This window comes from Lynx canadensis, chromosome F1 (assembly GCF_007474595.2).
Source record: "Lynx canadensis isolate LIC74 chromosome F1, mLynCan4.pri.v2, whole genome shotgun sequence".
Classification (NCBI taxonomy): Eukaryota; Metazoa; Chordata; class Mammalia; order Carnivora; family Felidae; genus Lynx; species Lynx canadensis.
This window is the reverse complement of record NC_044319.2, coordinates 24,522,063-24,549,441: the sequence shown is the minus strand read 5'-3', so window position 1 is coordinate 24,549,441 and position 27,379 is coordinate 24,522,063. Positions and strand designations below refer to the sequence as shown.

Below are 27,379 nucleotides of genomic sequence, written 5' to 3'. Positions count from 1 at the left end.
CGTCGGGCTCTGTGCTGATAGCTTGGAGCCTGGAGCCTACTTTGGGTTCTGTGTCTCTCTCTCTCTTTGCCCCTTCCCTGCTCACACTCACTCACTCTCTCAAAAATATTTAATTAAAAAAAAAAAAAAAAGGTTTGCTTCCTTGAAAAAAATATTTTTAATGTTTATTTTTGAGAGGGGAGAGGGGAAGAGAGAGAGAGGGAGACAGAAGATCTAAAGCAGACTTTGTGCCGACAGCAGCAAGCCCATCATGGGGCTTAAACTCATGAATCATGAGATCGTGACTTGAGCCGAAGTCGGACACTCAACTGAGACTCAGACACCCAGGTACCCCTTACTTGACAATTTTTTTATTTTTTTATTTTTTTTAAATTTTTTTTTTTTTCAACGTTTATTTATTTTTAGGACAGAGAGAGACAGAGCATGAACGGGGCAGGGGCAGAGAGAGAGAGGGAGACACAGAATCGGAAACAGGCTCCAGGCTCTGAGCCATCAGCCCAGAGCCTGACGCGGGGCTCGAACTCACGGACTGCGAGATCGTGACCTGGCTGAAGTCGGACGCTCAACCGACTGCGCCACCCAGGCGCCCCGACAATTTTTTTATTGCTGGTGGGAAAAAATAAAAAGCATCGTGTTCAGAGAACCACTATAGGATGAATTTGAATATAAAAAGGGCATCTACAAAATTTTGTGCATGTGCATACTTATAGTTTGTGTAAGATATTTATTTTATTTTTTAATATTTATTTATTTTGAGAGCACGAGAAAGCACAAGTGGGAGAGGGACAGAGAGAGAGAGAGAGAGAGAGAGAGAGGAGAGAGAGAATCCCAAGCAGGTTCTGTGCTCTCAGCACAGAGCCTGATGTAGGGCTCAAACTCCGGAAACTGTGAGATCATGACCTGAGGCGAGATCAAGAGTGGACGCTTAATCACCTGTGCCACCCAGGCACCCCTAGTTTGTGTGAGATATTTTAAAGCAAAATTTTTGTATTTTAATATCTAACTTCTGTAAAATACGTTTTTCTCAAACTCTGCTTATTTTAAATAATTAAAATAATACTATTTGCCTGAAATACTTTTGTTTTTTTGTTTAATATTATTTATTTTGAGAGAGAGGGAGAGAGATGCGGGGTCTCAATCTCATGACCTTAGCCAATACCAAGAGTCAGACGCTCAAGTGACTGAGCCACCCAGGCACCTCTGCTTTGATTTGTTTTAATGGAAAAGGGTCAGAACATTTTAAGAAGGAAGCATAACTCAAATGTTAAGGCATACTGGTCATAAATTCTGGTTTATAATAGGAAAGGAAAAAAAATGTGAATAGATTAATTAAAAAAATTTATTGCTTAGGTTGTTTGTAACTCCTACTCAAGGGTCTTTTGGTTTCCTAAGATAGTGGGGTGGTGTAGGAAGTTGAATGAGTAAGGCCTTTGGATTAAGACTGGCCCAATTTGTGTTTAGATTGTCCTGAGTTCAGATGCCAGCTCTGCTGTGCATGGCAATGTAACCTTGAACCTCTCTAGTTTTAGTTTTCCATTTTGTATTTTCCTTTCTATAAAATGACAATGATAGAATTCTTGGGAGAATTACATGAGAAGATGTGTATATAAAACAACATAGTAAAGAGCCATTTAGGCTCTTTGTGCCTTAAATGGCTATAGAGTGGGTTGAGTGATCTTTTACTGTGAAGTGGGCTACTTTATTCCTCAAGGGTACTGTCTTACATTTTATTAGTGCTTTATACTTCTCAAAATACTTTTATATAATTATCTTCTTAAGCCTTTGTGTACAGTAACTTTGTATAATTCAATTGGCATATTGTAGAGAAGGAAAACAAGACTTATGTTACCTAATTAGTGGCAGAGTTGCAGTTGGCCTAGTCTGCTTCCTCTTTGTCCACTGCACATACTTGGGCAGTGCTCTTAAAAATGAAAAGTTTCCCTTTTGGTATCTGTGTTTGCCATTAATGCTGTCAAATGTTGTATGTAATTTAGATGGCTCACAACTACTGAGTTGCAAATTCATATATTAAAAAGCATATTTCTTAAGTTACTTTAATTTTTTAAAATTTCAAGTGCTAATATAGATGTGATTTTTGCCACTTTTGGCATCCAGAAAAGTAATACATACTTGTTTGAAATAGAACATAACAAACCCCAGAAAATTGTAAGAGTGATCATCATGATCATGCAAGAGAGTGCAAATCAAATCTGGGACAATAGGCATAAATCTGGACTGTTCCAGGCACACAGAAATTTATGGTTTCTCTACCATCCGGGGTTGTGTCACTTTCCAGTTATTTTTTTATGTGTAAAGTAACATATTCACATACTTGTATATTTGTACACATGCATATTCTTTAATAACTGGGATTGGGCTATATCATCTGGGTTTGTAATCTGGCTTTTTTTCACTTAACATTTTATTAAAGACATGTTTATAATTATATATCTACAGCATCATTGGAAACATCAGCATACTGTTTTGTATGGAAATACCATAGTTTTCTAAACTGATTTCCTAACTGAAGATTTGTGTTATTTCCAGTATTTTATTATTTTAAAAAGTGCTACAGTGAACATCCTTGTACACCCATATCCTTGTGTACACTTATGCCATCCTGAGTGACAGGGAGTGCCCATTTAAAAATACTTTATTAGGTGTAGTGGGCAGAGTAGCACCCCCAACTCCCTACAATATGTCTACATCCTTATCCTCGGAACCTGTAAATATATTCTGTTACTTGGCAAGGGGGAATTAAGTTGCTAATCAGCTAAGTTTAAAATGAAGAGATTATCATGGTTTATTTGGTAGGACCAATGTAATCACAAGGATCTTTTTAAGTATGGAAGAAGGAGATAGAAGATAGAGATAGCATTCTGCTGGAATGGAAGGGGTCACAAGCCAAGGAATACAGGCAGCTTGAGAACCAGGTAAAGGCAGAATCATGGAGCCTCCAGAAAGCAACACAGCTGTGCTTGACACCTTGGTTTTTAGCTTACTTGGACCCACTTAGGCTTCTGACTTTCAGACCTGTAAGATGTTTTGTGTCATTTTAAATCCACCACATTTGTGGTAATCTGTTACAGCAACAAAAGGGAACTCGTAATACATAGTACATCCTCACCAGTACTGAAGGTCTCATGCATCTCACTTTTTTTTTTTTGAAACAGACTCTTTGATGTATTTATTTGTATTACACAAGGGCAAATCTGTCCAATCCTCTATTGTTTCCAGAGTGTATTCCACTGAACATGAATTCTCTGGGAACTTCATAGGTATTAGGATTCTCAATATTTCCAAGGCAAAATAAATTTAGAAATATTGGGTTACACTGGGTTCTTTATATGGAAAATGGTTATCTCATGGGATTTACTTTATTGAAGCGTTACTTTCCTTTTAAAAGTAGCACTGTGAGGGGCGCCAGGGTGGCTCTGTTGTTAAGTGTCTGATTTCGGCTTAGGTCATGATCTTGCGGTCTGTGAGTTCGAGCCCTGCATCGGGCTCTGCTGACAGCTCAGATCCTGGAGCCTGCTTCAGATTCTGTCTTCCTCTCTCTGCCCCTTCCCCACCCATGCTCAGTCTCTCTGTCAAAAATAAATAAAAACTTTAAAAAAAAAATAGGTGCTTTTTTTGATAAGAGGGGAGTTACTTTTCTTTGGGTTTAGACCCAGATGTGGACGTAATTTCTTTCTTTATGTTAATTAGTTTACATCCCCACTTTCCCAAGTGAGGTAAGATGAAAATGAGAGAACAGTTTAGAAGCTAGGAGTTGCAGCCGGGCCGAGCCCTGTAAAGTGTGCTTGAAAGGGAGACGGTGTGATACCGAACTAATAAAATACCTTTCAAGTTTTCTGCTCTTCTAGTTGTTACCTCCACTGTTTCTTCACATGTGAAATGACAGTCTTTCCACTATTTCTGGCAACTGGTATGAAGCTACAAGTGATGACAGCACTCAAAACCATGAGTAATTTTCTCTCATTTTTAATGCTAACAGGGAATTGCTTTCTTTTGTGTGAGGATTTACTTGTTTTTGTGTTGTATTTGGGAGATGTTCTGATTTTTGTGGCCATACAAGTATACCCTTTAATATAAATCTTTGTGAAACTTTGATAGGGAGTCTTGAGTTAATATCCTTTATTTTAAATTGTTGTATGTTATTTTATGATTTTATTAAGAATGTTTTTAGGAATCATTTGATCTGTTTATTGTTTGAATGGCTTCTTAATATTTATGCTCTCGACCCTCTGCCACATGGGTCCTCGATGAGCTTTCAGTCACCTGTAACTTGGCAGTGCTAACATAACTTTTTGGCTTTTTTCAGTTCTGACATGGAAGCTTGCGTAGAGTAGCCATGAGGTGTGGTAACTTATGGAGAAAGGCCGCTGGTTTGTGCATTTGACATGATTAATAAGACTAAGCCAACAATTTTATTTTGTGCCAGACACTATTCTAAACATTGTGTATTAACTGGACCTTCACAGTACCCTGTGAGAGGTATACTACTGACTTCATTTTATAGAAGAGCAGAGAAGCAGAATAGTTAGCCCAAGGTCATGTATAAAGTAGCTGAGCCAGGAGTCAGGCTCTGGAATCAGTGCTTTAACCATGCATCATATGGACTGTACCTCTATAGTTTTATGTTGTTACTTGCTTAGGATTGTAGGATTTTGTTTTTATTTTATTTTTGTTTTATTTATATATTTATTATTAGGTAATATATGGTAAAACCTTGGTTTGCAAGCATAATTTGTTCTGGAAACATGCTTGTAATCCAAAGCACTTTTATATCAAAGCTAATTTCCTCATAAGAAATAATGGAAACTGAGATGATTTGTTCCACAACCCAAAAATATTCATATAAAAATCATTACAATACTGGAATATAATACAAGATAATAAAGCAAATACAAAATATAAAGAAAAATAAATTAACCTGGATGTAACCTTTGAAAACCTTCATGGCTGGTGTGAGGGAGACAAGAGAGAGGAGGGTCATTGTGTAATGACTTTCACTATCACTAACGGAATTGCTACTATTTGTTGGCTCAGTGTAATCTTTTTCTTTTCATGCAGCTTTAACAAGGAACCTATCCAGTGACACTTTTGCCTCCTTTTGAGGATTTTGCAGAAATGTGACATTGCATTGTTGTTAAACAGATTCATCACTCACACTGCTACACCTTATTCAGGTGGTGCTTTTCTACAAAATTTTGCACTGTTTCCCATATTTTACACATCTCCCCAATCTCATTTGAAGTGAGGGATTCCTCTGCCTTTTGCTTCTAATCTTCTGCAGACGAGATGCAGACGTAGACTTCTTATAAAATCTTGTAATTTTGGCCACTCGTATACCTCATTCATACTTCTTGATGATTTGCTCCTTCCCTCGTAATATCTTCTTACCCCCCTTCTTTTCAACCTTTTTCTGCGGGGCGGGGGGGGCATTGTATACGCTCATGGATGTTGACTACAGTGCAGTATTAATAAACTCTTGTCATTTACTGTATTGAATGTAACTGGCAATAAGGCAGCAGAGGAAAGGGTCTCTATCTGCAGGCAGCCTGACCTGGGAAGAAGCAAAGCATTCCTAAGCTTACTCTTGTCTGGAAAAGCAAAGGACTGTCCAGAGGCGCTTCAAAGTGACAAAAAGTACGCTCGTGCCAGTGGTGGGCATCTTCCAACGTTCTGAGAAATCACTGATTTCTGCCAAACACCACAGCCTGAGACTAAGCATCTGAACATGAGAGACGATCACCCACAATCCCACAGTGAGCGAACGAGAGAGAGAGAGGAACCATTGGCTCATTGTGATCATGTGACATTTGGCATCACGTACTACTTGTATTGCAAGACATAGCTCGTTTGTTTATCAAGTTAAAATTTATTAGAAATGGTTACTCGTCTTGCAAAACACAGAACAAGCTACTCGTAATCCAAGGTTTTACTACGTTTGTATAAAACATTTAATATGCACAAGTATATTGTATATGTAGTATATACAATATGAACAGACTTCTCAATCTCAACCTTCCTAGTGCGTTTATTTTTTGTAGAGTAATAAGGGAGAGGGCAGGGTAGTTCTGCCAGAAGGGAAGCAGAACGGGGAGACCTTTTATATTTGTAATAGATGAATTTAGACTGCTTTGAACTCTTACTGACTAGTTGGCCTGCTGTTTTCTCATAGCTGTTCTTCTTACAGTCTCTGCCTTCAGTGTTTACTTAAATGCAGTGTATTTCCCAGGACCTTTGGGAATATTGAGAACCAGAGACTGTGGGTAAAAACACTCCTGACCCACCTGGGCTAATAGGACAAGTGCAGAATGACTTTCCAGTGTTTTTGTTTTTGTTTTTGTTTTTTAACGTTTATTCACTTTTTTGAGAGAGACAGAGTGTGAGCAGGGTGGGGGCAGAGAGAAGGAGGCACAGAATCCAAAGCAGGCTCCAAGCTCCAAGCTGTCAGCACAGAGCCCAACATGGGGCTCGAACTCACGAACCGTGAGATCATGACCTGAGCCAAAGTCGGACGCTCAACCAGCTGAGCCACCCAGGCACCCCAATGACTTGCCAGTGTTGTAACGTAAGTACAGAAGATTGGGATTGCCTTTTCCTTATTGTCTTGGTTGATTTATTACACAGAAGTGTTCAGGTGTCAGCTTCTGACACTAAGGAACATGATTTTACATGTATGAAATTCAAATTTTAAATAATAAGTTGCTTCAAAAGGAAAATTCAGTGTGACTTTTTAAAAGTAACAAATTATTAAAGCTTTCATATGTGGCCTGACATCTTTGAATTTACCATTTTCCTGCTTAAACACGTAGTCAGCTGAGACTGAAAGAGTAAGACTGTGTTTTTAACTCTAGAAAAGGGACAACCTTCCTCTACTTATCTCACAGGCTTAACTTTTTTCATGTGACTTCACATAGTCCTTGAAAAGTTCCTTCTTCCAGAAAGTCTTTCTTTGAATCATCTTAGATTTTGTCAGGTGAATGAGCAGATGTTTCTCTTTATTCTCGGTACTCTTTCATTGGTTACATCACTTTGTGTCTGTTCACTGTTTTGTTCCATGTCAGCCTTGGAAGGGAGGCCTTTCTCGATTATCTTGGTACAACTTAGAGCAATACTGACAATCAGTAAATGTTGACCAGTAATGTATGAGTTCATACTGCAAACATTTTGAAATGTATTAATTTCTCAGAATGGCTGATATTTGTTTTCAAGAGATGCTCAAGTCTGAATCATTAGTATCATTCTCCATTGTGATATAAACAAAACTAAGCATACTTAGACAATGAAAAGAAGCAAAAACTTTGTCATTGTCTTTTTAAGAAATGCTAATAGATTATATAGGTTTAAAGATGGGAGACTTAGGGGAATATATCAGTTATGTGAGCAAGAGAAACAACTGGCTCATTTAAGCATGAAAGAGTTAGAGACGTAGGTTCAACAGCTGCTGTGACACGTTACCACGAACTTGGTGATTTAAAACAACACAAATTATTATCTTACAGTTCTAGAGATCAGAAGTTTGAAATGGGCTCCACTAGGCTAAAATCTAGGTGTCTTTCCTTCTGGAGGTTATAGAGGAAAATCCATTTCCTTGCCTTTTCTAGGTTTTGAGGCTGCTCACATTCTTTGGCTTATGGCTCCCTTCCATCTTCAAAACCAGTAATCCTATCACTGTACCCTTTGCTTCCTTTATCGCATGACTTCTGACCCTCCTGCTGCTTCTTTTACTTGTAAGAATCCTTGTGATTATACTGGACATAACCAGTTAATCCAGAATAATCTCTTCTCAAAACCCTTAATCACCTCTGACTTACATAAGTCCCTTGTACAATAATGTAAGGGAACATATTCACAGGTTGTGGGGATTAGGATATGGGCATTTTGGAGAGGCCACAATTGTTGTATAGCATGGAGTATACAGCCTTAAATTCAGCCTGTGAAGACACTCCTGTGCAGGACTTCGTCTCCATAACTTCTATCCCTGACCCATGCCTGACATGCTGGACCACTCATACTGGGAATTGGATGTAGTGGCTGTAGTTGTCACAGTCCCTCTTCTCTCACTAGCTGCCATTTACATGTCGGGTTGGTGTGCTCATTGAGAAGCCTCATTCATGTGCCTGTACCCTAGCTGCAAGGGAAACTGGTAAATCTAGAGTGGAAGGTGGCTTCTGTCTTGTAAGTTGGGGGATTTCTTAAGAACAGGAGGGGAAATTCAGATGTGGGACTCCAAAGAAGAATGCCAACTAGAGAGAACATGTAAGTACAGTGGGGAGTCATTGGTAATGGGATTCTGTTCATTTGATAAACTTTGTGCCAGAGATGTACAGATGAGTGAGACAGGTCTGTTTCTGTTCTAGTGCCAGCCAGAGCAGGAAAGGAAAGCCACGTGCATGTACGTGCCAGTGCTGTAACATAAATCCGTGCTGATTTCTCTCAGATCTTAATAGGAAGCCAACTCTGTTTTGTGAAAACTTTTCATTTTCATTTCCATTTCATTCTCTCACCTGCTTATCAAAAATTGCTGTCAGATGTACCTTTGCCTTTTGAATGGTGACATGGAGGAAGGTAGGCAGGTTTTGAGGTTTTCCTCTTTCACTCCAGTAGGTTAATCAATAATGTATTGATAAATGCCTGTGCTGTCCAGAATGGTAGCCACTAGGAAAATGTAGCTGTTTAAATTAATTTTATTTAAATGAGTCATAGTAACCACATGTCAAGTGTTCATGTAGCTAGTGGCTACTGAATTAGACAGCCCACGTCTATCCCGGTGGTGTTGCATGTTTATTGTTTTGAGAGTCAGTCAGGAAAAATGAAATGTTTAATAAGCTCTTTTTTTAAAATACCCCTGATATGGTTTTCCTTTTCATATAATGCTTTATCTGAGTTCATAGCATCCATTCATTCACATGTATTATATGTTCACTGATAAAGCAAACTTTGCAAAATATGCATAATTAACTCTAACTATAGTTAGAAACTCTATAGTTTCATATAGGAAATTGAAGCCCAGAGAGACCAAAAGGTCAAGCAGCAGAATTAGAAGGGACTTGTATTACTTAATTCTACTCAATGCAATTTAAAGTGCCTCAGGTGCTGAGTAGGATACTAAAAAGGCTAGCTGTTCTGCCCTGGTCTGGGCCTTATTCTCTGGTTCTTGTTGAATTTCTCAACTTGGGCTGGGCAAGGGAGGGCAAATGGAACAATGTGGAAAAGGGGCCTCACACTCCTAGGAATGGATCTAGCTTTTCCCAGGGAGTCTTCCCGAGACTGATCCCCAGTCAGTTTCAGGATGTAATGCCGCTAGATTATACACGGGTTTGCTTTTTGTCTCCTCCCACAATCCCTAATCCATAAATTCCTTGATAGCAGGAACCTTGTGTACTTCATTGCTATATCCCAGGTCCTAGAACAGTGTCTAAGTAGGTCTGAAATATTAAGAAATTAATAGTATGAATTCTGTTCTACAGCTGCTTCTATGAGTAAGCAAAGTGGTCCATCTGGAGGATTATTTTCCTAGCTAAAATCTTAATAGTTTCAGGAGTTAAAAGTCTTTTGTAATTTCTCTTTCATATTGCTAAAATAATTGATCCTTTCATGAGTGGTTTGTACCTGCATGGCCCAGTATAGTAACTACTGGCCACCTATGGTTATTGAGCATTTGAAATGTGGCTGGTGTGACTGAGGAACTATATTGTAATTAAGTTTATTTAATTAATTTAAGTTTTAAGAATTTATACTTGATTGAGTTGTCAGAACAATTTGAGTATGTAAATCTACCTTTCAACAATAAATTTTATGAATTTAAATACTGATCAAATATTTCTGATAAAGAATTAGCTACTTAGTTGACAGATGCTTTAATTGTAAAATATCTACAACATTTTGACAACTTAGCATGAAAAGAATTTGAAATCTTTAATAATTTTTATATTGACTACATGTTGAAATGCTAATGTTTTGGGTATGTTAGGTTAAACAAAATACATTAAATTATTTTCTTCTTTTTACTTTTTTTTTTAAGTAAAAAGAAGTAGGTTACATATGGTAAATATGTGACTCACATTATATTTCCTTCTATTGGCCAGTAGTAGTATAGACCATAAGGAGCTTCCATCAAAGGATTTTTACTGTTAAAAAATTTCATGTGTGAAATCATGTTTGTAACCTTGAGGTTTTTACTTAATATGTACTTTAAAAATACACAAATAGGGGCACCTGGGTGGCTCATTCGGTTGAACATCCAACCTCTGCTCAGGCCATGATCTTGTGGTTCGTGAGTTCAAGCCCTGCACTGAGCTCCCTGCTGTCAGCGTGAAGCCTGCTCCCAATCCTCTGTCCCCCTCTCAATGCAACTTAAGCACTCTCCCCCACTTGAGCTCTCTCAAAAATAATAATAATTAAAAAAAATAAAAATACACAAATAATATCTTAGTTAACTACATTCATTCAACATATTTATTCAGGGAAGACTAGTTAATAAAGCACTCTTCCAGGCAGGTTTGGGGTTATAGTATGAGTAGCACTTTCAGAGATTAATTGAAGAAATAACAAGTTAGGATGTAGTATGCATGATTAAGAGGTACAAATCAGAGGGCTGACTTCACAAAAATGTCTTAGAACATTTTATGAAGGGTATATAATCTCCCGAAAATAGGAAGACTTTTGTTAGGAACTGAAGAAGGATATTCCAGGTAGAGAAAATACAGTGTTTATTACTAAAATAAATAAATAAATAAATAAATAAATAAATAAATAAACAAACAAACAAACAAACAAACAAACACAAGAAGAGTCAGAAGCATTGGGAGCATAGTTCATGAAGGGGTAGGAGACAAGGTCAGAAACTAAATAGGGGCATACTGACTGGCAGTGTACTTAGTTTGAGCTTTGTGGTTAAATGGAAATTGATTTAGTGTTTTCAGTCTGGAAATTGATGTGTTTGAAATTGTTTAGTATCATATATTTGGGAACTCTATGCAAGTAAAGTCATGGAAACCATTTGAGGAAACTGCCAAAATTCATGTAGGAGATAATGAAAGTTTGAATCAGGATACTGAGAAATACTTAGGAGAGAATACATGGTTGTAACCAATGGGGCATTAGTAACTGATTACATATGAAGGGAGAGAGGGAAGGTCATTGATGATATTGAAGTTGGTTGTGGCGAAATGGTAGCACTTTTCATGGAAATAGGTAATAGAAGTATGGGTGTTGAAGGGTGGGAGTATTTAATGAATATCCATACAGAGATGCCAAATAGGCAATTGGAATGTAGACATACCATGAGCTGAGTTGGAAATAATTGATTTTGTAGTTGTCTTCAATAAGGTGACACTTGAATCCACAAGCTGGGAAGGAATGATAGAGCTGTATGGGTATCAGGGTGAGATCCTTAGGGAAGAGGTCCCAGATGGTAACAAGGTCAAGTTCCATTCTTTTTTTTTTTTTTTTTTTTTCTTCCCCATCCTTCCACCCACCTCCCCTCTGGTAACCATCAATTTGTTCTCTATAGAAAAGAGTCTGTTTTTTGGTCTCTCTCCTTCTCTCTCTCTCTTTTAAGTAGGGTTCACACCCAGGGCAGAGCCCAACGCAGGTCTTGAATGACCATGAGATGAAGACCTGACCTGTGAGGGGTGCCTGGGTGTCTCAGTTGGTTAAGCATGTGGCTCTTGATCTCAGCTCTGGTCATGATCTCATCATGGTTTGTGGGTTCGAGCCCTGCGTTGGGCTCTGTGCCAATGGCTTGGAGCTTGCTTGGGATTCTCTCTCCCTTTTTCTGTCCCTCCCCCACCTCTTTCTCTCCCTCCCCCTCCCTCTCTTTCTCAAAATAAATAAATAAACCTTAGAAAAAAAAAAAGACCTGAGTTGAGATCAAGAGTCGGACTGTTAATCAACTGAGCCACCCAGGCGCCTCCCTTTTTTTTCCTTTGGTTTGTCTCGTTTTTTCATTTGTTTTGTTTCTCCTCTTCCTCCTTCTTCTTGTTATTTATTTTGAGAGAGAGAGAGCCTGCAAACAGCGTAGGGGCAGAGAGAGAGGGAAAGAGAATCCCAAGCAGGTTCTGCACTATCAGTGCAGAGCCTGATGCTGGACTTCAACCCATGAACTGTAAGATCACACCACCTTTTGTTTTTCTTAAATTCCACATAAGAATGGAATCACTTGATACTTGTTTTTTCTCTGACTGACGTATTTCATTTAGCAGTATATTCTCTAGATCCATCCATGTTTCATTCTTTTTTATGGCTGAGTATTCCATCATATAGTTTGTATGTATATGTAATATATATGTTACATCTTCCTTCTCCATTCATCTATCATGGCTACTTGGGCTGTTTCCATAATTTGCCTATTGTAAATAAAGCTTCAGTAAACATAGGGGTGTATATATCTTTTTGATTTAGTGTTTAAATATTTTTTGGGTAAATATTTTATGGTAATTCTATTTTTAATTTTTTGAGGAACATCCATACTGTCTTCTAGCAGCTGCACCAGTCTACATTCCCACCAACAGTGCATGAGAGTTCCTTTTTCTCCACATCCTCATCAATACTTACTGTTTCTTGTGTTTTTGATTTTAGCCATTCTGACCGTGTGAGGTGATATCTCGTGCTTTTGATTTGCATTTCCCTGATGATTAGGTGTTTCATTCTTAATGACTTTGCCACTCTATATAGGTGGAAGCAGAAAAAAGAAGCAAGAAATGACAAGGGGTTGTTCTAATGCAGTAGTTCTCAAAGTGTCGTCCTCAGACCAACAGCATCAGCATCACCAGGAAACTTGTTAGAAATACAAATTCTGTGTCCCATCTCAGACCTGCTGAATCAGAAACTGTGGGGCTTAAGTTTAGGTATTATTTTCAAAAGCATTCAGAGATTCTGATGTAGGCTGAAGTTTGAAAAAAATGCAGATACACTATAGTATTGAATACTATTCAAAGAAGTATGAGGACTTAGAAAAGCTCTTATTGGGGCGCTTACTGTTAACTCGTGAGAAAGTTTGTATTATTAAATTGCCACCAATACTGTTCACGCTATTTAGTCATTTTTATGAATATAGAATGTGCATTTTATGTAATGTGTAGATAATGTATTTTAATCAGATTATGATCATAGGGTGTATACTGTTTTAAATCACATTACTGGAGGTAATCGAAATAAAATGCACTCATTTTAAGTGTACAGTTAATGAAGTTTTATGAGCATATATCCTCTAACCACTGCTCTAATCAAGATATAGAACATTTCCAAATCCCCCCAAAATTCTCTCAGACTCCTTTACAGTCTGTCCTTACCCTTTTTGTCCCTCTGTGCCTCAGGCAATCCTTGTTCTGATTTGTATCACTATAAATTAATTTTGCTTGTTCTAGGACTTCATAAGTGGAATAATACAGTATGTACTATTTGTGTCTGAAATCTTTTGCTTGACATAATATTTTTTAAATCAGTCCACTTTGTTGCATGCATCACTAGTTGTGTTCTGGTTGCTGCTGAGTAATATTCCGTTGTGTGGTTATACTACAGTTTTTTATCCCTTCACCTTTTGATGAACCTTTGGGTTTTTGGTTTTTTTTTGCTACTGTGACTAAAGCTTCTAGAAACATTTTGTGAAAGTCTTTTTGTGGACATTTTTCATTTCTTTTGGTAAATACTTAGAAGTGGAATCATTGTGTCATATAGTAAGGACACATGTAATTTAACAAGAAATTACCAAACTTTTTCCCAATGCAGTTAACGTTTTATACGTCCACTAGCACTGTAGACAAGTTCGAATTCTTCCACATCCTCAACTACAACACTTGGTTTTGGTAGTCCTTTGGTTTTTATCATTCCACTGAGTACGAATTGGTACTTTATTGTAGATACACATTTCCCAGATGACTGAAGATGTGAGCTGCTTTCCTGTGCTTACGGGCCATTATGTATCTCCTTGTATAGGCGTCTAGATCATTAGCCCATTTAAAAATTGGATTGCTTTATTATTGAGTTCTCTTTATATTTCTGAATGTAAATCCTTTGTACACACATACAGAACACACACACTCACACACTCACACACCCGAGTCTGGCTTGCCTTTTCACTTAATGATTTTGAGGAACAGAAATTTTAAATTTTAATGAATTTAATTTATCAGTTTACTTTTTGTTTATTGAATCTTGCCTTTATTGAACTCTTTTTTTGCTCTGGGGCAGTGAAGATTTTCTCCTAGAAATTTATAGACTTAGGTCTATGATTTTGAGTTATTTTTGTGTATCTTGTGATGTATTTTTTAAGGTTAATTTTTTCCAGTTTTTAAATTTTACCCAGTTATTCCAGCACTGTCATTGAAAAACATCATTTTCCCCCATTTCATTGCCTTGACACTTTTGTTTAAAATCATTGGCTATCCACACAGATACATTTCATATGCATGTACCTACATACATGAGTACATGAGTTTGTTTCTGTACTCTGTTCTGTTCCATTGATTATATATATCTTCTTATACCATTACTATACTGTTTATATTATCACAGCTCTAAAGTAATTTTGAAATTGGGTGGTGTAAGTTCTCCCAACTTTATTCTCTTTTGAATACATTGTTTGGGTTATTCTAGATTCTTCATTTCCAGATAAATTTTAAAGCCAGTCTGTCAGTTTCTACCAAAACGGCCTGCTAGGGTTTTGACTGGAATTGTTTGTAACTGTAGATAAGTTTGGGGAGAATTATATTGATCTTTTAAAGTTAGCTTTTACTTGTTTCTGTTTTTGTTTTTACTTTTCATTATTTTCTTCTACTTAATTTTGGTTTAATATACTCTTTACAGTTTAAGATAGACCTTAGATTAATGCTTTTAGACCTTTTTTTTATTTTAATGTAAGCATCTAAAGCCATAAAAAGTTTTCTGAGCACTGCCTTCATTCCATCCTATACATCATGTGTTTCCATTTTCGTTTCAGTTTTAAAGTATTTCCAATTTCCTTTGTGATTTCTTTCTTTGCCCATGATTATTAACGAAACGTAATATTGGGGTGCCTGGGTGGCTCAGTCGGTTGAGCGTCCAACTTCGGCTCAGGTCATGATCTCACGGTTCATGAGTTCGAGCCCCACATAGGGCTCTGTGCTGACAGCTCGGAGTCTGGAGCCTGCTTCTAATTCTGTGTGTGTCTCTCTCTCTGCTCTCCCCCCACTCGTACTCTGTCTCTGTGTCTCTCAAAAGTAAATAAACATTAAAAAAATTTTTTTAAATGTATTATTTCATTCCAAACTTGAGGATTTTTCCAGCTCTCTTTCTATATTGACTTATAGTTATGTGATTCTAATTTTTTGAAGACTTATTTTGTGGTTTGCATTATGGTCCCTCTTGGTGAATGTTCCATGTGCACTTGAAAGAACATGTATTCTTCTGTTGGGTAGAATGTTTCATAAATGCCAATTAGATCTGTTTAGTTGATAGTATTGGTTTATTTTACTAGTTTTCTGCCTATTTGTTCTATCGTTACTGAGAGAAGTTTTGAAAGCTCCAAATAATTGTAGATTTATCTATTTTTTCTTTATTTCTGTTTCTATTTTATCTATTTTGTTGGTTTATTAGGTATCCTCCCCCTTTTGTGTGCATTGGGATTTACGTTATGCTTTTTTTATTGTACTACTTTATATTTAATGTAAAATTTTAAGCAGTATAATTTCATTTTCCTTTCCTTTTGTTTATACTGTTAATGTCAAACACTTTCTGTGTTTTATTTTGTTGTGAAGTTTACTTTTTTAGTAATCTCTACACCCGATGTGGGACTCAAACTCATGACCCCCAAGATCAAGACTTGCATGTCTGAACCAGTTAAGGTGCCATCCCCTCCTTTTTTCCCCTGTATGTTGTTTTAAACCCTAGACCACATGTTATTTTGTTTAAAGGTTAGTCAACCTTTAAGGAAATTAAAACAAGGAGAAAAATTTATTTTGTATTTACTTAAATTTTTTTTTTCTGGCATTCTCATCTCTTTGTGTATTTCCAGGTTTCTGTGTATTACCTTTGTCTTTTTTTTCCAGCTTCAAGAACTTCCTTTTTAATATTCCTACAGAATTGATTTGCTGACATCAGTTTCCTCGGCTTTTGTGTTTGTGAAAATGTGACATCATTTCACCTTAGTTTCAAAGGATATTTGTGCTAGATAGATAGTTACAGGTTTGACAGGCCTTCTCCACCCCCCCTCCCCAATATTTTGAAGATATTATTCTATTATCTTCTGGCTTAATTTTTTTCTGATAAGAATTTGGGCATTATCTTATCCTTATTCCTCCTTAAATGATGTATTTTTTTCTCTGCCTGCTCTGAAAATTTTCTCTTTATCATTGAATTTCAGCCATTTGATTACAGTGCTTTTGTATGGTCTTCTTTTGTGTTTAAATGCTTACGGTTTGTTGAGCTTCTTAGATCTGTGGGTTTATAACTTCAATCAAATTTGAAAAATATTCTGTCATTTCTTCAAATATTTTTTATATAATTTATATGAGCTGGATTTGATATAAACTCTTAATTTCTTGGGGTCTGTTGTCCAGTGAACTGATTTTGTTAATATATTATCAAGTTGAAGGGGCGCCTGGGTGGCTCAGGCGGTTGGGCGACCGACTTCGGCTCAGGTCATGATCTCGCAGTCCGTGAGTTCAAGCCCCACGTCGGGCTCTGTGCTGACATCTCAGAGCCCAGAGGCTGTTTCAGATTCTGTGTCTCCCTCTCTCTCTCTGACCCTCCCCCGTTCATGCTCTGTCTCTCTCTGTCTCAAAAAATAAATAATATTAAAAATATATATATATAGATATATTATCAAGTTGTAATGTTACTGTACATTTAGCAACTTGTTTAGCAAAGACACTTAAAAACTAGATTTGAGTAATGTAGGAATAATAGAGAGGCCAGGACATATCCTTGATTTTTATATTTTAGAGGAGCAGGATAGGAGAGTATAATAAAATTTGTTTGATCTTACTTTATGTTTGATATTATCTAAACTGTATGGACCGAAGATTTGTCCATGAAGTTGTCCCCTCCCCTTCTTTTTCAATCATATATTCAGAAACTTGTTCTATGAGTAACTTTGGGCCCTAAGCATAAGGAATATTGTAGCAGTGATGACTTAGGCTCACTCCCAGGAACATTCTCCGGTTGCCACTGAAGTCTGTGTGCATTCATTTCTCGTGTATAATTCATGCAAGAAAATATAGTAAACCTGTTTATCTGAAAGTTGTCTTACTAATCAGAATTCTCTAAAAATTGATGTTTTTATTTTCTATGATGAAAAAGAGAGGTGGACAGAACATCTATAGAAACTATACTAGAGGATAAAACCGGGAACATTTCCTGGATAAGTCTTTTAGGTTTAAGGGAAAAAAGATATGGATGGGAATTATGTTGTTAAAAAGGGAAGCTCAGAATAAATCATAAACAATAAAATATTCACAATTTAGCTTTGAATTTGTGAATTGTTGAAAATTGAAATCTGTCATGAATCATGGAATAACGAATAGAAGAAGTTTAGACTCTAGAATTCTCATATACCTGGATTTGAATCCTAGTCATAGCACATACTTATCTTTGTGATCTTGGGCAAGTTTCCTAACTCTGAGCCTTATTTATACATTGGAAAAATAGTAGTTATTTTAGGTTGCTATGAAAAAGTGGGAATGGTTTATGTGATTTACTTGCCATTTTGTAGGTCCTCAATAATTATTAGTTGACTTTCCTTCTTTATATATTCACTTTATGTTTTATTCTTTTTTTATTCAAGGACTTTTTTTTCCCCTTTTAAACATGTGCAGTATTTAAACAGACCCCTGTGACATTTATGAAACTGTTTTCATCCTTTTATTTTCTCCCTTGAGTCCTTCCCATGTTGTTTATCCCATTCTGTCCCATTAAAAGCCGGTTATGTATCCCATCTTCAGAACTCTTTTGACCCTCATGTCTCCCTCCAGTTCTGCCTGTATTCCCTTTATAAAGATGTCTAAACTCAGTTTTAGTCTCAGTTCCTTTCCTACTTTCTATTGAAGTCAAACCATAGGCTTATGCCTCTACTTCTCCACCAAAATCATTCTTTTAAAAAAATTTTTTTTTCAACGTTTATTTATTTTTGGGACAGAGAGAGACAGAGCATGAACGGGCGAGGGGCAGAGAGAGAGGGAGACACAGAATCGGAAACAGGCTCCAGGCTCTGAGCCATCAGCCCAGAGCCCGACGTGGGGCTCGAACTCACGGACCGCGAGATCGTGACCTGGCTGAAGTCGGACGCTTAACCGACTGCGCCACCCAGGCGCCCCCCCAAAATCATTCTTAACAAGACCCTCAGTGGCTTCCACATTGCTAAGTCCGGTAGTCAGCTCTCAGGCCTCGTTGTACTTGATGCATCAGCAACACTTATTGATTCTGTGCCCCTTCTTGAAGCTCTTTCTTCATTTGACTTCTAGGACACCATGTTCAACAAATTTTCCTGCTGGGGCACCTGGCTGACTCAGTAGAGCATGCACCTCTTGATGTTAGGGTTGTAAGTTTGAGCTCCACATGGGGTATAGAAATTACTTAGAAATAAAATCTTAAATTTTCCTCCTAACTCTCTGGCTATTAGTTCTCAGTCTGTTTACTGCTCTGTTCCCTTCTCATACAATATCATACCTTGGAGATATTGTAGGTTCAGTTCCAGACCACCACAGTAGATTGAATATTGCAGTAAAGTAAGTCAAATGAATTTTTTTTTTGGTTTCCAGGCATATAAAAGTATATATACACTATACTATAGTTTATTAAGTGTACAATAGCATTTTGTCTAAAAAACCAATGTACACACTTTAGTTGAAAAATTATTTTATTGCTAAAAATGCTAACCATCATCTGAACTCAAGTGAGTTGTAATTTTTTTTGCTGGTAGAATATCTTGTAGAGTATCTTGCCTTGATATTGGCGGCTGCTGGCTGACATGGTGGTGGTTGCTGAAGGTTGGGGTTGGCAGTTTTTTAAAATAAGACAATGAAATTTGCCACATTGATTAACCCTTCCTTTCACAAATGATTTCTCTGTATCATGTGATGCTGTTTGATGGCATTTTACCCACAGTAGAACTTCTTTCAAAATCAGAGTCTGTCCTTTCAAACCTTGCTGCTGCTTTAGCAACTATGTTTGTATAATATTCTAAATCCCTTGTTGTCATTTCAACAGTTTTCCCAGCATCTTCACCAGGAGTAGATTCCATCTCAAGAAATCACTTTCTTCACTCATCCGTAAGAATCAGCTCCTCATCCATTCAAGTTTTGTCATGAGATTTGCAGCAATTCAGTCCCATTTTCAGTCTCCACTTTTAAATCTCATGTTCTAGCTCTTTCCACCACATCTGCAGTTATTTATTCAACTAAAGTCTTGAACCCCTCAAAGTCATCTATGAGGGTTGTAATCAGCGTCTTCCAGACTCCTTTTAGCGTTGATATTTTGACCTCCTCATGTGACTCTTGAATGCTCTTAATGACATCTAGGATGGGGAATCTTTTCCAAAACATTTTCAGTTGACTTTGCCCAGATCGTCAGAGGAGTCCATAAATGGTAGCTATAGTTTTATGAAATACATTTTCAAGTAAAAAGTCTAAATCCAAATTACTTTTTGATCCATGGGCTACAGAACAGATGTTGTGTTAGTAGGCATGAAAGTAACATTAATCTTGTTGTCCATCTCCACCAGAGTTCTCACGTGACCAGGTGTGTTGCCAGTGAGCAGTAATATTTTGAAAGGAATCTTTCTTCTGAGTGGCTCTTCTTCTTTCTGAGCAATAGGTCTCAACAGTGGGTTTTTAAAATACTCAGTAGGGATGCCGGGGTGGCTCAGTCGGTTAAATGTCTGGACCCTTACTTTTTTGGCTTACGTCATGATCTCATGGTCGTGAGACCAATGCCCCGTGTTGGGCACTGTGCTGACATTGTGGAGCCTGCTTGAAATATTCATTAATTAATTCATTCATTCATTCTCTCAAAAAAAAAATGAATAAACTTAATTCAGTATTCAGTAAATCATGTTATAAACAGATATGCTGTCATCCAGGCTTTGTTGTTCCATTTATAGAGCACACAGGCAGAGTAGATTTGGCATAGTTCTTAAGGGCCCTAGGATTTTTGGAATGGTCAATGAGCATTGGTTTCAACTTCAAGGCACCAGCTGCATTAGCCCCTAACAAGAGAGTCAGCCTGTCTTCTGAAGTTTTGAAACCTGGCATTGACTTCTCCTCTCTAGCTATGAAAGTCCTAGATGGCATCTTTTTCCAATATAAGGCTCTTTTGTCTACATAGAAAGTCTTCCTTAGTGTAGTCATCTTCATGAATTATCTTAGCTAGATCTTCTGGATAACTTGCTGCAGCTTCTGTATCAGCACCTGCTGCTTCACTTTGCACTTTTATGTTACGGAGATGGCTTCTTTCCTTAAACCTCATGAACCAAACTCTGCTAAGTTTTCAACTTTGCTTCTGCAGCTTCCTCACCTCTCAGCCTGCACAGAATTGAAGAGAGTTAGGGCCTTGCTCTGGTTTAGGCTTTGGCCTAAGGGAAGGTTGTGGCTGCTTTGATATATTTAGACCACTCAGACTTTCTCACATCAACAATAAGGCTCTTTTGCTTTATCATTTGTGTGTTACAAATGGAGTAGCACTTGTAATTTCCTGCAAGAACTGTGTGTGTGTGTGTGTGTGTGTGTGTGTGTGTGTGTGTGTATGTGTGTGTGTGTACAAGCTTTTGGCCTGTCTTGGCTTTCAGCATGCCATCCTCACTCAGCTTAATCATTTTTAGCTTTTGATTTAAACTGAGAGATGTGCAACTCTTCCTTTTCATTTGAACACTTAGATGACATTGTAGGGTATTAATTGGCCTAGTTTCAGTATTGTGTCTCAGAGAATAGGAAAACCAAAAGAGAGAGAGAGAGAAATGGGGGAATGGCCAGTTGATGAAGCCGTCAGAACACAACATTTATTAAGTTCATTGTCTTATATGGGTATGGTTTGTGGTGCCCCAAAACAATTACAATAATAACATCTAAGATCACTAATCACAGATCATCATAACAAGTACAATAATATTGAAAAAGTTTTGAAATACTGTGAGAATTACCAAAATGTGACTCAGAGACCCAAAGAGAGCAAATGCTGTTGGAAAAATGGTGTCAGTAGACTTGGTTGATGCTGGGTTGTCACAAACCTTCTATTTGTAAAAAAACACAGTAACCTGTGAAGTACAGTTAAAGCAAACACAATAAATGGAAGTATGCCTATATGCGGGTGACTCCCAAATGAATATCTGTAGTCCAAACCTTTTCTTTAAACCCCAGACTCTACCTACCTACCAGTTCATTGTCTTGGATGTATAATAATCATCTCAGAGTTACCATTGTTATCAAAAACAGTAGCAAGAGCTTATCTATATAATACCATGTGGGAGGCACTGTTGTCCCAAAATGGACCTCTTCTTTCCTCCTATACCTACTTGTATCATCTTCCTCTTGTTAGCAAATGGCAGATCCATAATTCAAGCTACTTAGGCTGAAACCATGAGTTATTTCTTTAATTCTTTCTCTGTGTTTTTCATTCAGCAAATGCTGTTGCTGGTCAGAGTCTGATCACAACCATCTTCACTACTGCCAACTACTTCAAGTCAGTTAATTCTCAATATAGCAGCAGGTGGAACCTGTTAAAATCTAGATTAGATCATTTCACCTCTTTGCTCAAAATCCCAAAGGTTTCCCATGTCTCAGACCATCTAGATGAAGTTGGATGACTCAGTCAGCTGTGGCTCAGCCTGACCTGAATGGTCCAAGACAACCTCACTCATATGTCTGGACCCTCAACTGCGATGGCTGTGATAGGTAGGAAAACTGGGTTTTCTTTTTTCCAAGTGGTCTGTCATCCTAATTAACTTCATAACATAGTGTGGTGGTAGCAAAAGGGCAGGCTCAAACACACAGTTGTTTATCAAGCCTGTTTGTATCATATTTGGTAAAATACAATGGGCCAAAGTAAGTCACATGGCCAGTCCAGGATCAGTGTGTGAAGGAATTAATAAGGTGCAGTTGCCAAGTGGTGTGTGATTCATTGGGAGCCATTAATATAACATAACAATCATCCATAGGCACTCTGTGGCCTGTTAATTTATTAAATATTATTTGTTAAATTATTTGATTTTAATATACCACCCCTTTCTTCAGTCAGATAGGAAAATAATAAAGAAGGAACCTGACTAGGTGAAACTGATGTCTGGAGATATGAAGTAAATAATGGCTTTTTGGTAGAAAAATCAGATTTGATTTTTGTATATCTTATATTTTTAATTTCAGAGACCACCAAGAAGTAGAGAATACTATATGTACTGTAATCATTTATAGATTCTTTAAAAAAAAAAAAAAAAAAGAGGTTAGAGTGTGAGAGAGCCAAAGCATAAGAGACTCTTAAAAACTGAGAACAAACTGAGGGCTGATGGGGGATGGGAGGGAGGGGAGGGTGGGTGATGGGTATTGAGGAGGGCATCTTTTGGGATGAGCACTGGGTGCTGTATGGAAACCAATTTGACAATAAATTTCATATATTGAAAAATAAATAAAAATAAAAAATATAAAAAGTGAAAAAAAATTATTTATAGATTCTTTAATTAAATCAGACCGTATCTTTTTGCTAGCTATTTGAGTTAATTAACTTGTCCGTTGTCCATTTCACATATTATTTCCCTACTCCACATTGGGAAGTAGTACTTTATTTTTGTTTGACCTTAATTTATATGGTGTTTTACATTATATAAAGGCTGTCTGCTCTTTTTTCAAATCTAGTTTTTGTTCCATGTCACCTATCAAAGGGTATAGTTACATACTTGTTTTCTTCAAATCACCTCTTTGTATTTTGTCTTGTTATGTTGCCCCATGTCATTTTTTTCTCTTATTGCCATTTCCAGTAAATCTACTCTATTATTACATTGATACTTGTTTTAATTCTAGTGTCTAATCATATTTTGGCTTTCATTGTTCTGCCTTTGTTTGGAATTCTCTTACCTTCTCTTACCATCAAAAGTAAATGCTGTGCAAGCATTTACTTCATAATAACTTCAAAGATAGTCTTACCTGCTCATTTACATATTCAGGTGCTAATTTTATTAAAAATTGTTTTTTCCTTTTTTTTTTTTTTTACTTAAAAGGCATTTAGTTTTCATTTCTAATGTATTATATAGTTTAATATTATCTTGTATTTTATTTCCAGAAGGTACAGAGTTGTTACATAGAATGCATTTTTTTTTTTTTTATCCCTCCAAACGCATTGTCCAGTAGAGTTGAAAACCATTGTTTTGCATACTTCATCTAATGTAAAAGTGAGATGAGGGGAAATAGTCTTCCAGTTGTTAATGGCTTAATCTAAATTTAACTCATTTGGGTTGTTGGATTTATCCATGTTCTATTGAGGTTTCGGATTTTGTATTTCTGTAGAAATATTAGTGTATTGTATGTACTTTATAGATCCCAGTGCATGGAAAACAATCTGAATTTCAGACAGCCAAGTAAATGACCATGAACTTCTCTAATTGACTATATAAAATGGTAGATTTTTCTGAACTTGGAAGTATGTTATTCCTGGTTATCAGATAAAAAATCTTTCAAACTCTTTTCCTGGGAGACTTTTGAGACTACTGTTAGTTTTCAGAAACTTTGAATTTTTAGAGTATTGGCCTTTTCGAGAGAGACTATTTTAGCCCAAATTAACATAAATTTATTTGATACACTTTAGTTGGCAGGCATTGTTAGGCACCGGATATACAGAGTTGCACAGAACAGTCTGTAGTTGAAGAAATACTTCGTCACAGTGCTACGAATGCTGAGAAAGAAGTGGGCATTAAGATTGTACTGGGGGTGCATGGCCAAGCCAAAGCCCTCCTATAGAAGTTGCTGAGTCTTAAATGAGAGGAGTGGGGACAACTGGGTGGCTCAGTCGGTTAAGCATCCGACTTTGGCTCAGGTCATGATATTGTGGTTCATGAGTTCAAGCCTGTGTGGGGCTCTGTGCTGACAACTCAGACCCTAGAGCCTGCTTTGGAGTGTGGTGTGTGTGTGTGTGGTGTGTGAGTATGTGTGTGGTGTGTGTGTATGTGTGTGTGTCCCTCCCCTGCTCGTTCTCTCTCTCTCTCTCTCTCTGAAAATAAATACAACATTTTAAAAAAATTAAAAAAAAAAAAGGGGGTTAACCAGACAAGGAGGGAAGAAGGAGGGCATTCCAGGTTGAGTGAAAGAGCATGAATAAAGATACTGAGGAGCACAATAGCTATGAAACTAAAGTAATTTTAGTTTTATTAGGTCATAAAGTATAAAATGGAGAGCTCTGGACCTCACATGCTATGCTAAGGAGCTTGGGTTTTAGCATGGGTATTTTCTCAGGGTTTTTCCACTAAAGTACCACTAAAGTCATCAGAAATTAAATACATGCTTTGGAAGTAAGGAGACAAGGTCCACATAGACTTCCTGCATGTTTGAAATTTCTCTTAAGACTGGTGTTTTATTGTTAAAATATTATTAATAACTTTGTCTTCTATTCTAGAATTGATTAGTTTGTGAGTTCTTAGCTTCAAATTCCTAATTTATAGAATGAGAATAATGGCACTTCTATCTTAGGATTGTTGGGAGGGCTAAGAATAACTATAATGATAATAATAATGACCATAATAGCTAATATTTTTTGAGGGCTTACGAAATAGCAGGCCTAACTGCTTTATTTCTGTTATCTCATTTAATCCTCAAAACATCTCAGTAAGGTAGGTACATTTATTATCTCCTTACTTCTAACAAAACTGGGGCATAGAGAAGTGAATTTCCTAAGGTTACACAGCTAGTTGGTGGCAGAGCTTGCTTTGAACACAGTTGTGAATACAAGACACCTGACTATTCCATTATACTCCCATTCTTTGAGATCATGCCTATGGAACATTGAGCACAGAATCTGCCACACAGTAATTGTAAATGTAAGCAATTATCAGTAGCCAGTAATATTTACTTAAATTGCTTTGTTCAAATCTTTGAGTTAAATTGATGTCCTTAAGGAATTTTGCTGTTTTTCCTGTGGCTTGACTTACTCCCAGCTGCAGTTAAGTGCAGACAATGTGACACACCCATGCTATTAACCACTACCCTTTGTTGCCCTCCTCTTTCCTGTGGGTCTGTCTCCACATTAAATTTTAAATCCATGGCAGGGACCATATCTGTTTTGTTCATCATTGTATACCCAGTTATTCACACTGTATGTAGTACATGAACATGACTAAATCTTTGTTCAGTGAGTTAATAAAGATCTAAAAACCTGCATTTTTAGCTGAATCTTAGAATCTAAACGTTCATACCACCTGTAATTGTGGTTTAATTGCTTTACATGTTTTTCCTTTGGTAAGCAGTCTGGTTTGGACCAACCATCTGCTCTTGTGTTCTACAGGGCACTCTCACCTTGGAACTACAAAAACCCTGCTGGGTAACTGGTATTTGTTTGTCCTAATAGAGATCACTCAGGTTTCATAGAGAGAGGGAGATTAAATAACATTTAGATCTAAAACTAAAATTTTAGAAATATGCAAAACAATTTTAAAATGTGTATTCTAAGAAACTTAATATAGAAAGATAAAAGCTTTGGTATTTTTCATTTGCCTTTACATTAAATCATTTCAAATAAAGAGAAAATAATTTTTTTCGAAGGAGTTCTCTGTTATTGTGGGTTAACTCATATTTTCCTCCTCTCCTCTGTCTAGAATGTCTTAAACCATTCTACCTTAAGAAATTGGATGTTCTTGCAGATAGTCATTGTGGGAGAAAACGTTTCATTTAAGTCCCAGATGAGGACCGGAAACTTGAAATCAGAGGAGCATCTGAAATCAAGTAATATTAGGTAGGATAAAAATTACAAGGGATTTCTTCATGTTTGTATTCCTTTTAGAGATGTATGTTAAAGTATGCATATTCTGTGAGCACTAATAGAAGAGTTAGAGACTTTGTGAAGCATTTGATATTGGCCAGGATGGGAGTGGGGAGTGCTAATTTTTTTTTTTAACTTATGTGGCTTCACGAGAACTTTGGCATATGTTTACTTTGTCATGAGCACTTATATCTTGTAGTTGAAGGAAATTTTTAAAACATTTACTAACGTAAATATAAGACATTTTTATGTTTATGTATGAGGTCTTTGAATATTTATGATAAGTGTAGGTACATGTGATCCGTTTTCTAGATTCTCCTTTAGTATGAAACTTCCTGTGTTTTGAGTTACATGTATAGCAGTTCATTTGAGTGCAGGGATCATCAGCTCTTTTTAGTTCTCTGTGTCTGCAGTCCAGCCTCCCAATGTGTATAGAAATAGGTAAATGATTGCATGCTAGGGAAGACCTCTCTAACCACATGGTGAATTAGAAACTGTCACTGCAGCTTGTAATGACAGTTACAGTGACAGAATGTGTGAAGGTATCTGATCTCAGAGATGGGACTTTTAAATGAGAAGTGATAGTTGCCTCTAAAAGTTGATACCCTGACGGTGACACCTATAGCCAATCCATTCCAGAAGACCTGCTGGAACCAGACTAAGCTCTGCCACTTTCTGTTTATGTCACTTTCAGCAAGTTATTTAACCACTCTGTGTCCTTGTTTCCTCATTAGCAAAATGAGGATAATCTTACTACTTAACCTGATAGATTTGTTTTGTGAATTAAAGATTTAATAATATATGAAAGCATGTAAACAGGACCTAGCAAATATTAAATGATCAAAGTACTATGAATTAGGCTGTTAATTCTTAACAGATGAGTTTAGTGTCTATCATCAATACCATGATATTACTGTATTTTGTAGGTTGCTTGATGTGTTATTAGGTCCAGTATTTAAAATGTATTTAAGTTATATCAAAACTAATGTTTGGAGAGAAGCAAAAAAGAAAATAACAAATTATTTTGCAGCTTTGACGTATCTACCTCTGGTTTCATTTTCTGTACATACTAAGAATATGGTCCTCATGACATGTAAAGTTTCTCTTTCTTTTGTCATTTAGCATTGTATGGTAGTAGATAACATAGGATTTTTGACGCCCATCTTGGAATGTTGTCTTCTTCAATCCTGTGTGCTGCTTCAGAAAGGATCCTATGTCAGAAACCAGATTAGCAAAACTAACTTGGTCATTGAAGTATTGGTGTTATTTTTTTTTTTAATTTTTTTTTTAACGTTTATTTATTTTTGAGACAGAGAGCATGAACGGGGGAGGGTCAGAGAGAGAGGGAGACACAGAATCTGAAACAGGCTCCAGGCTCTGAGCGGTCAGCACAGAGCCCGGCGCGGGGCTCGAACTCATGACCTGAGCTGAAGTTGGACGC

At 37.0% G+C, this 27,379-nt stretch overlaps 1 protein-coding gene across 10 annotated transcripts in view; it reads left to right on the top strand.

Moving 5' to 3' along the window:
• The window catches only part of SMG7 (SMG7 nonsense mediated mRNA decay factor), a 93,740-nt gene that overhangs the window by 11,278 nt on the left and 55,083 nt on the right, over positions 1–27,379 (top strand). For 7 of the 10 annotated variants that reach the window (XM_030302265.1, XM_030302271.1, XM_030302273.1 and 4 more), the window contains exon 2: positions 25,775–25,911. The exons of the other annotated variants lie outside the window; for them this stretch is intronic. In XM_030302265.1, the coding sequence (XP_030158125.1) occupies positions 25,808–25,911 (104 nt within the window). In that variant the 5' untranslated portion in view covers positions 25,775–25,807. The remainder of the gene's footprint in view (positions 1–25,774; positions 25,912–27,379) is intronic. 10 annotated transcript variants of the gene reach the window in all.